This window comes from Phalacrocorax aristotelis, chromosome 12 (assembly GCF_949628215.1).
Source record: "Phalacrocorax aristotelis chromosome 12, bGulAri2.1, whole genome shotgun sequence".
NCBI classification, from domain to species: domain Eukaryota; kingdom Metazoa; phylum Chordata; class Aves; order Suliformes; family Phalacrocoracidae; genus Phalacrocorax; species Phalacrocorax aristotelis.
This window is the reverse complement of record NC_134287.1, coordinates 5,394,118-5,408,502: the sequence shown is the minus strand read 5'-3', so window position 1 is coordinate 5,408,502 and position 14,385 is coordinate 5,394,118. Positions and strand designations below refer to the sequence as shown.

The 14,385-nt window shown below is 37.3% G+C and overlaps 1 protein-coding gene across 7 annotated transcripts in view; it reads left to right on the top strand.

The window, feature by feature from the left end:
- Positions 1-14,385, top strand: part of EXOC6 (exocyst complex component 6) — a 97,225-nt gene that overhangs the window by 13,231 nt on the left and 69,609 nt on the right. For all 7 annotated transcript variants that reach the window (XM_075107255.1, XM_075107257.1, XM_075107254.1 and 4 more), the window contains exons 2-5: positions 7,061-7,232; positions 8,520-8,567; positions 8,686-8,776; positions 9,675-9,720. In XM_075107255.1, coding sequence (XP_074963356.1) covers positions 7,061-7,232; positions 8,520-8,567; positions 8,686-8,776; positions 9,675-9,720 — 357 coding nt within the window. The remainder of the gene's footprint in view (positions 1-7,060; positions 7,233-8,519; positions 8,568-8,685; positions 8,777-9,674; positions 9,721-14,385) is intronic.

Genomic DNA, 14,385 nt, shown 5'->3' with positions numbered 1-14,385 from the left:
TTCTTTTTTTGTGATTTGGTTTAACTGATCAAAGCGATCAACTGAAAATGAATTTTTTTCCCACATTGCTAAACCTGAAGCTCTACAAATGAATCTTTTTCTCTTGTGTCCCTTGCAGTTCAGAAGTTGCATGGTCAGGCTTACGTTCCATGTCAAATTTGTACAACTATTGTGCAGATATGTGTAATTCCCATCATCGTTACAGCATTCGTGGAGATGTAACTGATTGGCACTTATTAAGTGGTTATCAGTACCCTGAAAGGAATGTATGGATACAGTTTTTAATTGCTTCATATGTCTTGTGTAATCAGGAAATGAAAGACTTTGTGGCAATGTAGGCAGGGGTGGGAACCTGCAATTTGTCCTAGAAATGGGACAGAACTGGAGGGGTTGGGGGTGTTTGAAAATGGTGGAAGGTGTAAGTCATAAGTGAGGAGTTACTTTGTCCTGTAAAGAGATTGGTATTTTTTCTCTATATTCTGACATGCATTTTTTTCCTATTTTTTAAATAGATGATCTGTTTATAAAGTCTTTGCTGCTTTTAGAACCTATTATTATAAATGATTACTAGGAAGAGAATTGTTCACTCTAAAAATTTACAGTAATGCTCCATAAGCTTAGAGGTGTTTCTCCTGAATATGGGTTGGAATTAAAAATCAAATCATTGCCCATTTAAAAAAAGTAAAAACAAACACACAAAACCTGAAACCCCCAAACTGTCAAGAAATAATAAAATTTTTAGAACTCAAAAGGGATTTGTTTGATGTATTTTTTTTCTTTATCTAATAGACAGTTTTAGTAAAGATTTTAAAATAACAGTTATTTATCACCAAACAGGAATTCATATTATCTTCTGAAACATTATCTTCTTGTGAAAGTATGGAACTTTTATTTTTAATAAAATAAACCCTTCAAATTAATTTTTGCCTGAAGCCTGAGTACCTGAGCAGTTCTGCTTACCGTTACTTTAGTTCTCATTCTGATCACTCTTGCAAATCCCACTTCCATGCTAAACTCCCACCAAGTAGATTACAGTGGAAGTTGTGTTCATGTTTCTGATGATTCTCATTTTCTGGTGGAAAGATGATATAGATTTGAAGACTGGGGATGAGGAGGGAAAAAAGCAAATTTGGGGTATTTGCTGAACTCTCAAAAAATGTTTTTTAGGGTCTTCTCTTTTTACACTTACTAGTCTACATGCACTTCTTTTGCCTGCCTTTCTAGAAGTCTGGTCAATGTATTAAGTTAATTTCTGGGCTTATGGGTTTGGTTTTTTTTTTTCCTCTTGTAACTTTTTATATTCCTTCTCCTTAGTGAAGTGCTGATTCTCTTTTAATCCCATTTGCACTCAGGCATTTAATGACATGTATCCTGGTTGCATGCACAGAAAACATTAATATGAAATGATAGCAGAAATATATTTTTGAAGCTGTACTGTAACCATATGTAAAGACATCTGTGATAGTGGCTTTAGAGAGATAATGCATATGTATGGACTTGTCATTATAGAATGGATCAGATGATTTGAGGGTAACTGAGTTTTTAAAAATCATTATTTTGTGAAGAGTCAGGTGGAATTCATGGTAGGTCAGGTTTTACAGTTCTTGGATGAATTTTAGCTCTCTGGAGATTAGCCTTTTTGCTTACTCAGTGGCTGGTATTTTTCTGTATAGAATGGTGCCCTCTGGTGCTTCAGTAGATTTTTGCATATAAACACAAAGCATCAATAAGACCTATTAAATAGATATTTTTCATATTGGGTATCAGTTTTGAAAATAAAAACTTTAGGGAGGTTTTTTAATGGTATAAAGTAACCTTGTTTGATTTTCTTCAATTGGAAAATGGTTGCACATCTGAAAAATCCTCCTTCATTTTTTTTATTGAGACCTGAATTCAAATCTGTTTATGCTTGTCATTCTCCCTTCAGCCCAGCTGATAGGAAAAGATAAGGTAAAAGTATCTCTGTTGCAATAAAATTGAGCCAGTGACTGAGACATGTTTCTCCTTTAGGTTTAGCTGTCTCTGACTACTGCTAATTCATTTTTTGTCTCTTTCGAGTACTTTCTGCACTATCTTGTATTTACCTACACTGGCATTAGTATGACTCATATTGTCCAGTTGTTGAGATGAGTCAGAAAAAAAGGTCTCTTTGTCTATATAGAGTTCTGGGAAATATAAACAAATAACCTGCTACACATTACCAGAAAAAATTCTTCAGCTCTGCTTGTGCTCTTTACAGGTGCCCTGCTTGCCCCATCAATTAGGAATGAAAATAGTACCTGCCCTGTCAGTGATTCACAGTACTGATGTTTAACTGGTCACTCAAGTTAATGTTGTCTCATTCCGGACTGAAAATTAAGGTGGTGTGGTGTGGTGTGATGTGTTGGGGTTTTTTGGTTTTTTTTGTGCCAAAATCAAGGACAAACTTCTGTTTCCACATCAGTGATTTTTTTTTTTTTTCTCCAGTTTGAATACTCATACTGAGGAAAAGCTTACTCTTCAGAGTTTCACAGTGTGAATCAGCCACTAGTTGTCTATAGGTTTCTAAAGCTGTATAGGTCACAGGTTGAAAGCTATTGTAACACAAACTGATCATGTCTTTCAGTTTTGCACAGTTCAGATTTGTGCTATGTTTCAAGCACCGGCATCCACTTCAGGGGCCCGTAACGCTGAAGAGGATCTTTCGTTCAGAAATGTTTAAATGTAAACAAAATTGGAAAGAATTATAAATTACACATGTAAAATTTATCTTGATAGCCTAGGCACGTTGCCCCTTTTTATGACACTTCCTACTGACATATGTGAAGCAACTTGAAGTGAGGGAGAGATTTTTAGGGTAGAGGTAGTTGCATGTAGTTGTCATCTCCTGAAGAAATGCATCTGGAAGGGGTACCACTTCCTCACTTTCTTCCCAGCAGAACTGTGTGTGTGTTGTAAATTCTGTTAATTTTGTCTTGTAATTTAAAAGAATTAGCTATAGGATGCTTTCAGGATTCCGTGTCTCTCTCCAAGATGCTGGAATAGGGCTGTTTGTCTGCCCGATAGCAATTCTACACTTTGCAGAGATAAACTATCAGGATTGCTTGCAGTGCCATAATCTGTTGAAATGTATGCCTTCAGATAATTATTCAAAGATAGCAATTACTTTATTTAGATACATATAGGTAACTTTTGAAATGTATGTATGCAAAACAAGCTTCAGTATCAGAAATAAACCTTACTGTACTCTCTCTGAAGTTCCATAATGGGCAAATCAGGCATGCATTGCCTCAGTTGTGTTTGCAGTTTTGAGAAAAAAGCCTAATTTCAAAAAAGCCTAATTTCTGTCCGTGGCCGGAGATGGGATGGCTCTCTTGAGTACACTTACACTTTCAAAAAGGCCAGTGAGTGCTTTAGGTCAGACTTCCTTCTGAAGCCTCTGAAATAGGATGTGTATCGTGTTCTAAGAGTACAGCATCTTAAGAAAGTTAGTAAAAATGTTTGTGTTCTCACTTCACAGCTAGGTCAGAGAGTTGGGATGCAAAATGTGAATTTCTTTTAAATACTGTGATGATATATTTCTTTAAATGTAAGCAGTCTGTCTCAGGAGTTTTTCCACTAGTGTGCTGAAGAGGGTTAATTTGTTATTGTTCCCACAAGATGGAGCTGTCTACATATGTAATTAATATGGAATTTATACTATCAGTGAACCTTAAGGAGCTCTGTCAAAATACTGTTTTAGATCACAGATCACCATTTTATTAGTACCCCTGCAGAAAAGAGTGTAATGTAGAGCATAAAATAGTAATGCTTATTTTAATAAGGTAGGCTAATCTTGTGGTTAAGCGGTGCATTGGGAGGTACACAGTATTGATTTCTTCCTCCTCAATTTTAAGCATTTATTCCCTGTATGATTTCAAATTAAATATTGTGATGATACCCCTGATAATTATCAATCAGTACCTTATTTATCACCATTAAACTGAAGTATAAGTAGCTTTAATACTGAGGAAAAAATAATAAATACTGATTCTTGTCACAGTGAATACTGTATTGTACATCTTATGTGCTTCCAGAATTTCTGGCTCTGTTGTCTAGAATTGTTTGATAACATTTTAAAGAGAAATGTCCTGATCACAAATTATTTCCCTCTCTCAATATTTTAACAGCATTTCTGCCAGCGTTGACAGATCTGAAATTGATAAAAAGGTATCAAGACAGCCATGCTGAACTGCAGCTACTGGCTACCCTAAACTCATCAGACAATGACTAAGTCCAAAAAGACAGTGCAATGCTACCACCAAAGAAAGTTTGGTGGTACAAACTCAAGTATGGAGCTCCTATTGCACCATCTTTTTACGGTCTTGTTCTCATTTTAGGTATATTTGGTCTATTGTGTTTTACTACTGTTTTCACTTACAGTTGTGTTACACAAATGACAGTTATGAGTACACAGCAATAGATGGAGGTCTCCTGTCTTTGTGGTAATGATACACCTTTCTCCCTGCCCTTTGAGAACACTGGAAGGAGACCCAAACTTGGAGACTCCTTCCACCCTTAATGGAAAGGCTCAAGGAAGCAGTAATAAATTGAACTTTTGCTGGTTTTTGCTCTACCATCCACCGCAGTATAGATGGTGAGTCCAGCCCAGTCAGGGGAAGCTTATGCATGCCTGATATCTGTGAAGGCACTATCTGATGCCTCTGGTCCTCCTAATCTTGTTATTTCTTCTTGAGGAATGGTGCTCTGGAGACAGGTAGGTCTCCCTCTATGTCCACCCTGTAGGTTCCAACATCTCTGACCCTTTTCTTTTAGAGCAGCACGCATGTAACCAGCTCATACTGTGTATTTTGGAGAACTACAATGTCAGTTGTTGAGCCCTTTTCTCATTCCTTCCCCATTTCTTTGCAGGTAACAGCCTTATGTTCTACATGCTTCCCCCCATGTCTTCAGATGCAGAACATTAGGTTGCCTAATGAGAGCTCACTTAATGCTGACTGCGTCTTGCACCTTCCTTTCCTCCCAGGCCAGGTTGCTGCTTTTCCCTCCAGCCAGCACCAGGTTCTGGGTGCAGGTGTTTCCTACTGGCAGGTGTGGGTCACTCAAGGACTTCCACCACAGCCCTTTAAACCTCAGTCGTCCTGGGCAGCCTTGGGGGATCCCCTTCAGGCAGTCTGACAGGAACCTTAGGAGGAGAGACTGACTGTCACACACTTGCTCCTTTCAGCTGTCATTTTAAACTGTGGTGGTGGAAAGGGTGAGGGTTATTTTCCCCATAGTGAACCACTTCATGGGTCAACAACCTTGGATTTTCCCCTGGTGCACTTTGGAGGAGAGAGCCTGCCTTTCAGTACCATGGCCTTATTTTCCTATCAATTGTAAACAAAAGGGGGGATATTCTAGGAATATTTTATTTAATAGATTTTTCCCTGAGAAAATATCTATAGCAAGCAGGCTATCCGGAATTGGCTTTCTTCCTTTGGCTTGTTACCTTTCTCATTTCTCTAACTTCAGTTGCTTCTCTGAGTATATTGTCCAAGCTCAAAAGGAAATCAAGAAGGATGAATAATCTAGTTACAAGAGCCTTTTCAATACCCTGTTCTATATCCTTTTCTTCCTTGAAAGGTGAAGTCCTTCTCAGCTGTAGGTCTGTTGAAGGGGTGATGATGACCCCAGATCTTGGCAGAGCCCAGCTGTCTGGTTAGCAAAGAGGTTCTTGAAGAATATGGGAAGTCATACTTCTCCAAGAAGATCAGTAGGGAAGTCATACTTCTCTCTCTAGTCAGGTGTTTTAGGGTCTTTGACTGACTGTGCCTGGGTCTTGAATTTAAGACTGTACTACTTCTACAAGCAACGTTGGGACCATTGGAACTTCAGCCTTTCCCCCTGACACCATCTTAAGATTATTATTTTTTTTTTTTAAAAAGCAGCTTCTCCTTACAGCTTTCTGGAGAAAACTTTGTGATTATGGAAGGAAATTAGAGGCTAAAAAATAAATTTAAAGATTTTTATAATCTGATTTTTTTGAACGCTTGTAGATTGCAGTACATGTTTGTATATGAATGACTGTATCATCCTTGTATTGCCACTCATTCTATCTGAAAAGCTGCTTCAAAAATTACCTGTCTCTGCTGTTGCTGCTATATCAAGTTATTAATAAAATTTTGGAACTGCCTTTGCCTTACCTTTCTTGGGAGACTTCATACCTTTGTTTTCTAGTATTGTTCTCTGTAATACCTCTTTTCTTGCTTCCTCTGCTAAAGTCTAAAGCTTTAGATTTCCCCCATCTTCTTTGCTCACTCTCATGCTTGAGCATTTTTCCTGTGCAGCTTTCTATTTCTGACACAGCTCAACAAGCTACACCGGTAATTTCTGCTGGAGTCATGTTCCCTGATTGAGGTTTATAAGTGTACTGTTCAAACAATTAGTAAAATAAACTAAAAGACCTGATTTTAGCCATTCCTGAAAGTTAGATCCCATTGAGGTAGCAGCCTTAGGCATGTACGTGTCATGGTTTTGCTTTAGGAGATGTTCGGCGCGGGCCGGAGGAGGCAGGGAGCAGTGGGGATTGCCTTCCACCAGGAGTCCGGCTGCTGCCGCACAGTGCTCTGGTTGTTCTGGCTGGAAGCATCCAACCCTGATTTAGTTGGATAACTCTGATGTTAGGAATACCAGAAAAGCAAATTTGTATGTTTGCACTTCTTTATATTTAGCGAAGAGTGGAATTTGATGGAAAAGCGATCCATGCTATTTGAGGTGGTCGGAGAAACTGATTCTTTTGTACCCGTATTTGAGCATTAGGGCATGAATAACAGACCAGTGAGGCTCAGGTCAACCATGATGTAACTGATTAAGCACCTGGATTAATGCCATAAGGGCTGGGTTCAGTTCTCAGTTTTGCACCATTTCTTTCTTTTAATGCTGATTTTGGTGGAGTGGTTCACAAATGATGCCACCGCAACATCAAGTTTGCGTGCTTTTATTTTCTTTTTAAAAGAGAGAGACTTCAATAAAGATCCTTGCATACTGTTTTTAACTGGGGGGAAAAGTAAACTTTGATTTTGTTATTTGTATTTAACAGGTCTGTGTATGATGACCAACCAAATGCACATCAGAGGTTTATGGAAAAACTAGATGCCTGCATACGTAACCATGACAGGGAGATAGAAAAGATGTGCAATTTTCACCATCAGGGTTTTGTGGATGCTATTACAGAACTTCTTAAAGTTAGGGCTGATGCAGAAAAATTAAAGGTAAGGAACCAGTTTTTCAGAGTTTCGTATATCATTGTCTTTGAATTTAGAAGGAGGACTTGACACTTTTACTGAAGAATAAGAATTTGGTGATTATCACATACACTCTGATATTTGCAACCATTTTTTATAAGTGGATTATTTAGGAGTTGTGATTAGAGCTGTGTTGCCTGATCCAGTAATTTACATTTACAAAGCTGAATATTTAATTAGGTCTAATTCTGATTTTTTTTAAATGTATGTTTTCAGAAAATCTTACCAAAATTATTTTGCCCTTTTTAAAGGCTTTCTCAGAAGGTAAAGAACAAACGGTAAAACCAGTATTTCCAACATAGGTCTTGTTCTCATTATGCGCTTATATGTCAGATCTTAGAAAAATTTAAAATCTTGATTAGAAAAATAAAAATACTACAGCTATGCATGAAAAATAATTTTGTTTTACTCTGTAGTGAGTATGAGAGTAGGTGGAGTTAGTAGTTTTCATTAGAAATGAGAACTAACATTTACTCCCAAATCAGAACGCGGAACAATGAATTATGAGATCCGTCCCTTTTAGCTCTCTTTACACTTTTGAGAGCAAAATATGCACACCAGACAGAATGAGCATAGTTCATCAGAGGTTATGATTAGAAGAGCATTATATAAAGGATATTCAGATAACAAGAGACCAAATACAGCGTCAATGAGGTCATTGAGCATCTTTGTTCAGAAATTAATGAGATTTTTAATAAACTAGAATGTGCTTCCTTATTATGATGACCTAATGAGTCACTTACTATGTGGGAAAATCTGAGGTCGAGCTTTGCCTGCACCTGCAGCATTAAAATGTTGCTGTGGTTTGGAGATTTCCACGTTTGATGTTAATCAACCACCCAGTGTTTGCATTCAGCAAAGTATGAATGTTTAATTACCATAAAATGCAATCACCATTTCTTACAGACAATGAATGGCCCATAGAGCTCATTGAGGTTATCAAAAAGGGACCAGTGGTCAATTGGGTCAATGATTTGAATTGTTTGACAGACCTACAGAAACAAGGAAAGTTCAAAAATCCCAAGTAAATTTGAGAAGTTTGCCACAGAATCTGTTAGAAAGAACTGTCATAAGTAATTGAAGTTAACAAAAGCCCTTTGCGATCAAAAGTTCAAGTTCAAGCTGTAGAGTTAATTTGAATTTGCATTTCTTTGTTCTAAGTTTCTCATGAAGCATGATCTGATTACAAGGGTGAGCAGTCACATCAGGGCAATATATGCATATTTGTCTAACAAAGGTGAAATTATTTTTAAGGTCCAAGTTACTGATACCAACCGAAGGCTTCAGGATGCTGGGAAAGAGGTGAGAAAATGGTGCTTCCTATATGGGCATTATGTATATTTGTAGCAAATGAAATTTACTTGCATAATTTATTTGTGGTTTTTGGTTTTTTTTAATTTTTGTTTTTTAAATCTCTAAGGTGATAGCCCAAACAGAGGAAATCATCCGATGTAGAATTCAGCAACGGAATATTACAACAGTTGTGGAAAAACTACGGTTGTGTCTTCCAGGTGAGTGACCTGTAGCTAAGTATGATAGCAAATTAAATAAAATAAGTCACAATAGCCAAAATGAAATTTTTTAAGTTGTAGTCCTGTAACATCTGGCTTAACAAAAAAATTAACAGGTTTTATAAAGATGTAAACATGTAGCTTCCATGTATTTTACAATACTTGACTTAGAGCAGTTATGCCACTTTGTGAGGAGATACTGAGACAGATTTTAATGATGCTAACAATGTAGCCACATACAGCTTTAAATGAAGTAATATTTTTAATATGATAAATAATGAATTTGTTGCTTAAGAGGGTGGTTTTTACTGTTTGAATTCTAGGCGAAATACTAATGATTCTATTTCAATGTTGTATTTGTAGCTGTGTGTCATCACAGCCTTTTTTTTTAATAAAACATAAAAGCTCTAAATGATGTTTCAGAAAGGTAATATTATAGGATTGCACACAGCTCTGTAAGGGTTTTACCCTTTTCATGATACTGGCATAAAACAGATTGGAGAATTTTTCTTTGTAATGTCTTATTGTTGGCTTGTGAGTGCAGTAGGTGGTACTGTTGCCATTTAATGGAGACAGGTCATAGACTGGTAATGCAGACGAAGTTATGGTATGTGGGAAGTGAATGAATATGTTCGGTATATATATTGTCACTGTTTTGTTTAATCTTAATTATTTTTCATTTAAAAGCTGTCAAGAGTTCAGTTTTTTCTTTCTTAGCTGTGTTCTAGAATTTTTTTTGGCTGGTTTTATCACATTTATGTTACAGTAGGAATTAAGTAAGGTAAATTTAGCATATCCTTTTCTATGGTTTATTTTGTCCTTTACAGTATATATTTTCTTCTTTTATTAACTAAAGCCACAGTAAAATCTCTGGGTTAATCTGCTTGTTTTTATGCAGTGTTGGAAATGTACGGCAAACTAAAAGAACAGATGAATGTAAAAAGGTAAGTGAAATTATTATGTGAGTAGAATATAACACTTGTAAGTAAAGTGATAGAATAGCAAACACTGATGTGGGCAAGTAAGTATTCTAAGTCCTGAAGCTTTGTACGTGTAGTCTTCTTTTCATAATACCTGTCTGTGTTTCAAGAATGTCACTGCAAGCAAACAAGTGTTATATTAAAAATAAATACTTTTAGGAGCTTAGTGATTACCATGAAAAATAATGTTTACTTGAATAAGCATGAGATGTAGTGAAATTATGATTCTAAAATGTCAAGTAAAGTGTATTATTTTTTTAATACTTAAAAGAATTTGAGTAAGAGTAATAATATTCTTGGGGAGTAAAAATCTTTCAGAGTACATTAACACCTGATTAATCTGTCATGATGTATTTAAGTCAAATTCATAGTCCAAGAGAAAAGGACATTTCACTCCATATATCTTTTTTAGACCTATCTGGTATCTGTACGCTCATCTTCTGTGTACATAGGACTATGAGAATGAAGTGCAGAAAATGTGATTTGGTTTTTTTCCCCTCTGTGACAAATTGATGTGTTAAAAAAAACCAAACCATAACGGAAAATAGATTTCTAGAATAATGGTTTCTAACTGGTTTGTGACTGGTTGCTCCTTCCTCTGTTGTGTCTTCACTTTCCATCTTCTCAGAGAGCCACTCACTGCTGCTGTAACCCCAGTATCCCCAGTTCTCTCTCCATGGCAGTTTGGCCGCCCCTGCCCCCTGTAGCTGTCATGCTGTCCCGCTGGGGCTGCTGCTGCTGCCTTGCACCTTGTGCACACCCACCCCAAGAACACTACTGCTGCTTTTTATTTCTTCCTGATTTCTTCAGCATCATTGCCACCTTCATTCCTGCCTTCTTTTGTACAGCCTCAGTCACACCGATCGCTCTGTGCCTTCTCTTACTGGATTCATGATCGTTGTTGCTGCCACTTTGTGTGCCTGGCACCACTGCAGGGATCTCCTGCTAACAAGTCTGTCTGGACCCGACTGTTTCCATTTGGAACGAACTATGCATAGTCAGGTGTCTACAGGGCTACTGTGTAATCTAGATTTACTTCTGAACTGTTTGTTTGGATTTCTTTTGTCTGGATAGCCAACACCTCCTGCTATACCGCTGGACTCTGAAAATCCTCAACAACGGCCACTGTGTATGAATAAATCAGCTCTAAAGCCTGTGTGCAGACATGTCCAGAAAGCATCAGATGTACTGTGCACGTCAGATCAATCAGTATTGCAGCAAATCTGATGCATCGTCATCAGGGGTATATGTGCTACGTGATACCTGTGCACACATGCTGTCTGGGAGGTGGTCTGCAGAAATATAAGAGCTTTAAGAATAACTTAATAGCTATGGCACTATGCTGGCTCTTATTACAATCAAAACTTGCTAGATGTGAACCAGTGTGGTAGATTTTATCAGCTTGGCTACTATACACTGTTTGCTCTAAACAGGACACTGGTTTGACATCTGCTTAGAGTAGCTGGCAGCATGTTGTTGCAGTGCTCTTGGAGCAGCTCAACAGAAGGATGTAAATAGTCCGGTGCCCTTGCTACTCTGGTCAGAGAACAGACTGCAGGGTCTGCTGTCTGAATTGCATTGCTTCCTTCTGCAAGGTGGTCTGTAGACTGTGCTATGTTTAGCGTGTTGAAAATATAGAAACACTGGGATCAAGGCATGCATTCTACCATTATCTTGCTCTGTTAGGCAAGATAAGCAGCCACCCTGGTTTTAGAATTGCCAGGGAAGGTATGGTTCCTAATGTCATAATGGAGACATCACTTAGGTGAGATAAAATTGCAGCTGGCTTTTAGCATTTTGACTCCATGTTTGCTAGTAGTTTTGTAGAGTCTACTTATGGTTGATGTGCTTTCTGAGAAATCATCAGTACTCTTTAAATCTAAAACAAAATTTGTATCATTTAAGAAATTCAGATCCTTCCTGTAGAAGGAATTGCCAGACAGGAAGCCTTAAAAGTCAAAGGACGATATACTGAATTGAGGGGTTTGGACATGCCATTGTCATACCATAAAAAGATCTAAGGGAGAGAGGAGATGCCATGGCTTTGATGTACTACCATACCTTGAAATCACATGAAGTGCAGAAGGTTTAGACTCTGCTTCAGGCTACTGCTCCAGCTCAGGTATCTCTCTCATTAGCTACGCTACAGTTACTACTTTGCCTGTGACTTACAATTCCCTATAATACAGCCTAGAGGTGGCTATCCCATGGAACTTGCAGGTAATTCAAATGGTAATTTCTTTTTGGCTTAGCAGGCAACAAATACAAAAAAAGAGTGTATCCTGGCCTTTATCACTAAGTAACTGAGCAATAGCAAGGGCATCCATAGCATCAGTGCAGAGACCTGATAGCTTATGTGTACAGGTACAAGGAATTTCAAAACTGATCTTCCTAAGTTTTGCTGTGAATATTTCCTGGAAGAATCAGAGAGAGAAGCATTCACAATCCCTGTCTTAATGAAACAATGAGGAATGTTTATGTTAGGCAAAGATAGTTTTTTCTCATAAACCTTCGCTGAGGTTTGTTAATGCAGCAAAACTTTCATTGGTCTTTTAAAAAAAGATGCCTTCCGTTTGACTTGCTCTGCTTGCAGACATTTAGAATATATTTTCATTATTCCATTGTCTTAGAGTCTTGCACTATGAATTTCTAATGTTTAAAGGAAGGGATAATGAAAGTATAGATAGCCTGTATTTTTGGGGGACAGTTGTTTTAGGATAAAGATGGGAATTCCATTTTCTTTTCTCCATGGCAGACACCTTTTAAGGTAATGCAGAATTTTTGGTCTGGAACACATACTGATTTATGCAGATGGAATGGAGGTTTACTGATGAATCCAAAAAGCCATCTATTGATAGCAACTTTTGGTCACTACGAACACGGGCTACATTTGAACTGATGACTGAGAGGTGAAAGGCTCTGTATCCTATTCATATATCTCCTGAGCCATGCATAACACAAGTTGACAAGAACTATAGTTGTGAGAGGAAGTAACTGCGGAATCTGCTTTAAACAGTCACAGTTGGCTGGAAAAAGTTATGGAGGGTTTAAAGTCTCAGCTGAGGAAGCACAAGGGAGAGGCATGGTTTCTCCACTGCTCTCCAAAATGCCTAGTGGGGGCTATGCATTTAGACTGAACTACTTAGATCTTTAAGTTGGAGATAAGATCATCACACATTTTGTACAGCTTTGTTACCATGGCCTGTGTGTTTGGATTTTGATATGTGTCTCTGGAGAAAGTTCCCAGCTATTTCAAGAGCTTGTGGTCTAATTGGGAACTGTTAGAACTGGTGGTTTGCAAGTCGTCTTCCACAAAAAAACTGCAAACCTGCTGTACAATGAAAATAATGAAATATATCAATATGGTAAGGATGTTGCTGAATCTTCCTGAAACTACTGTGAGAAGGGCTAAAGAAAGAGTATGGTCTTTCAGAGTGAGCTTTTTGCCCTGAAAAACTTGAGTTAGTTTTCTGACCTTACTTTCTTCTGAACCCTGGTAAAGACAAGAGTTGATTAATTAATTTAGGTTACTAAGTCTCATTGAGACAGTCATGCAACCTTTCTCTGCGTAAACCTTACAAGCATTCAAATAAACCTGAAGACATAAAGAATGCAAATAGGAAAACTTCATAAGGTATATAATTTGGTTCTACCCACGTCTCTATGGAAAGCTCTTGGAACAGATAAAAGTGATCGTGATTTGATTTTGGTTTTCTGCATTGTATTGAAACCATGTCAAAATGAAGCACTGGATTTTATCAACTGCAAATCAATACTTCCTCGAGGTATCGTGGATCTGGCAAAAAAAACCATCAAAGTATATATTGCTACTGAACTGTCAGCTGCTTTCTCACAACCCTATTTGTTTGATAATTTATATTTTTAAAAAATCTCCTATTACATCATTATGAATGAAAAAAGTATTCCACAGATCTTGTTTTTGACATACAGCAACTGTTTAGTCTGATTTTCAGAAATATTGAGCTTTTGACTCACTTTACAGAAGTTTCAGAGTTACTAGTGCCTTGATCGGAGTTCATGGTCCATTGGGGCAACTGATGAAGTTGGTTTGCTGGGGAAGTTTAAAGATTAGGTTTAGAATTGTTAAGGCAACTAGATTTAAAAACAAAATAAATAAATAGTTGTTCCTGTGGTGAAAGGCTTTCAATTGCAATTTCAATATATCATCTTCAAGATCTCTGTGAATGTGACTTTTCTACAGTATTATCGAAAAATTCCAATGAACTCCCATAAATTTGGTAGAGTACAAAAAGCTTTTCATATTTACTTAATGGAAATGTAGTAAGCAGGAATATACAGTATTTGACTCTGAGGGAAGCACAAAAGTTGGAGAACAACACTTTCTTCTTTGTAAATGAAGTTTGTTTCCTCAATTAAAATAAAATGAGAATTTTAGGGTTATTGTCTCTCCTTTTGGTTTTTTTTTCAGCAGGAAATTTAGGGACGTGACTATGTGTTTCTTTACTCAAAAGGCTTGTGTACAAATGCATTATTCTCAGTAAAATTCACAGCCTTTGAGTTCATCTTGCTCCTGTCCTGTGTAGCTTCTTGACTGCTCTAGTTTAATATGATGGAGCTTTTTTAGTAAGTTACGGTATTTGACTTAAC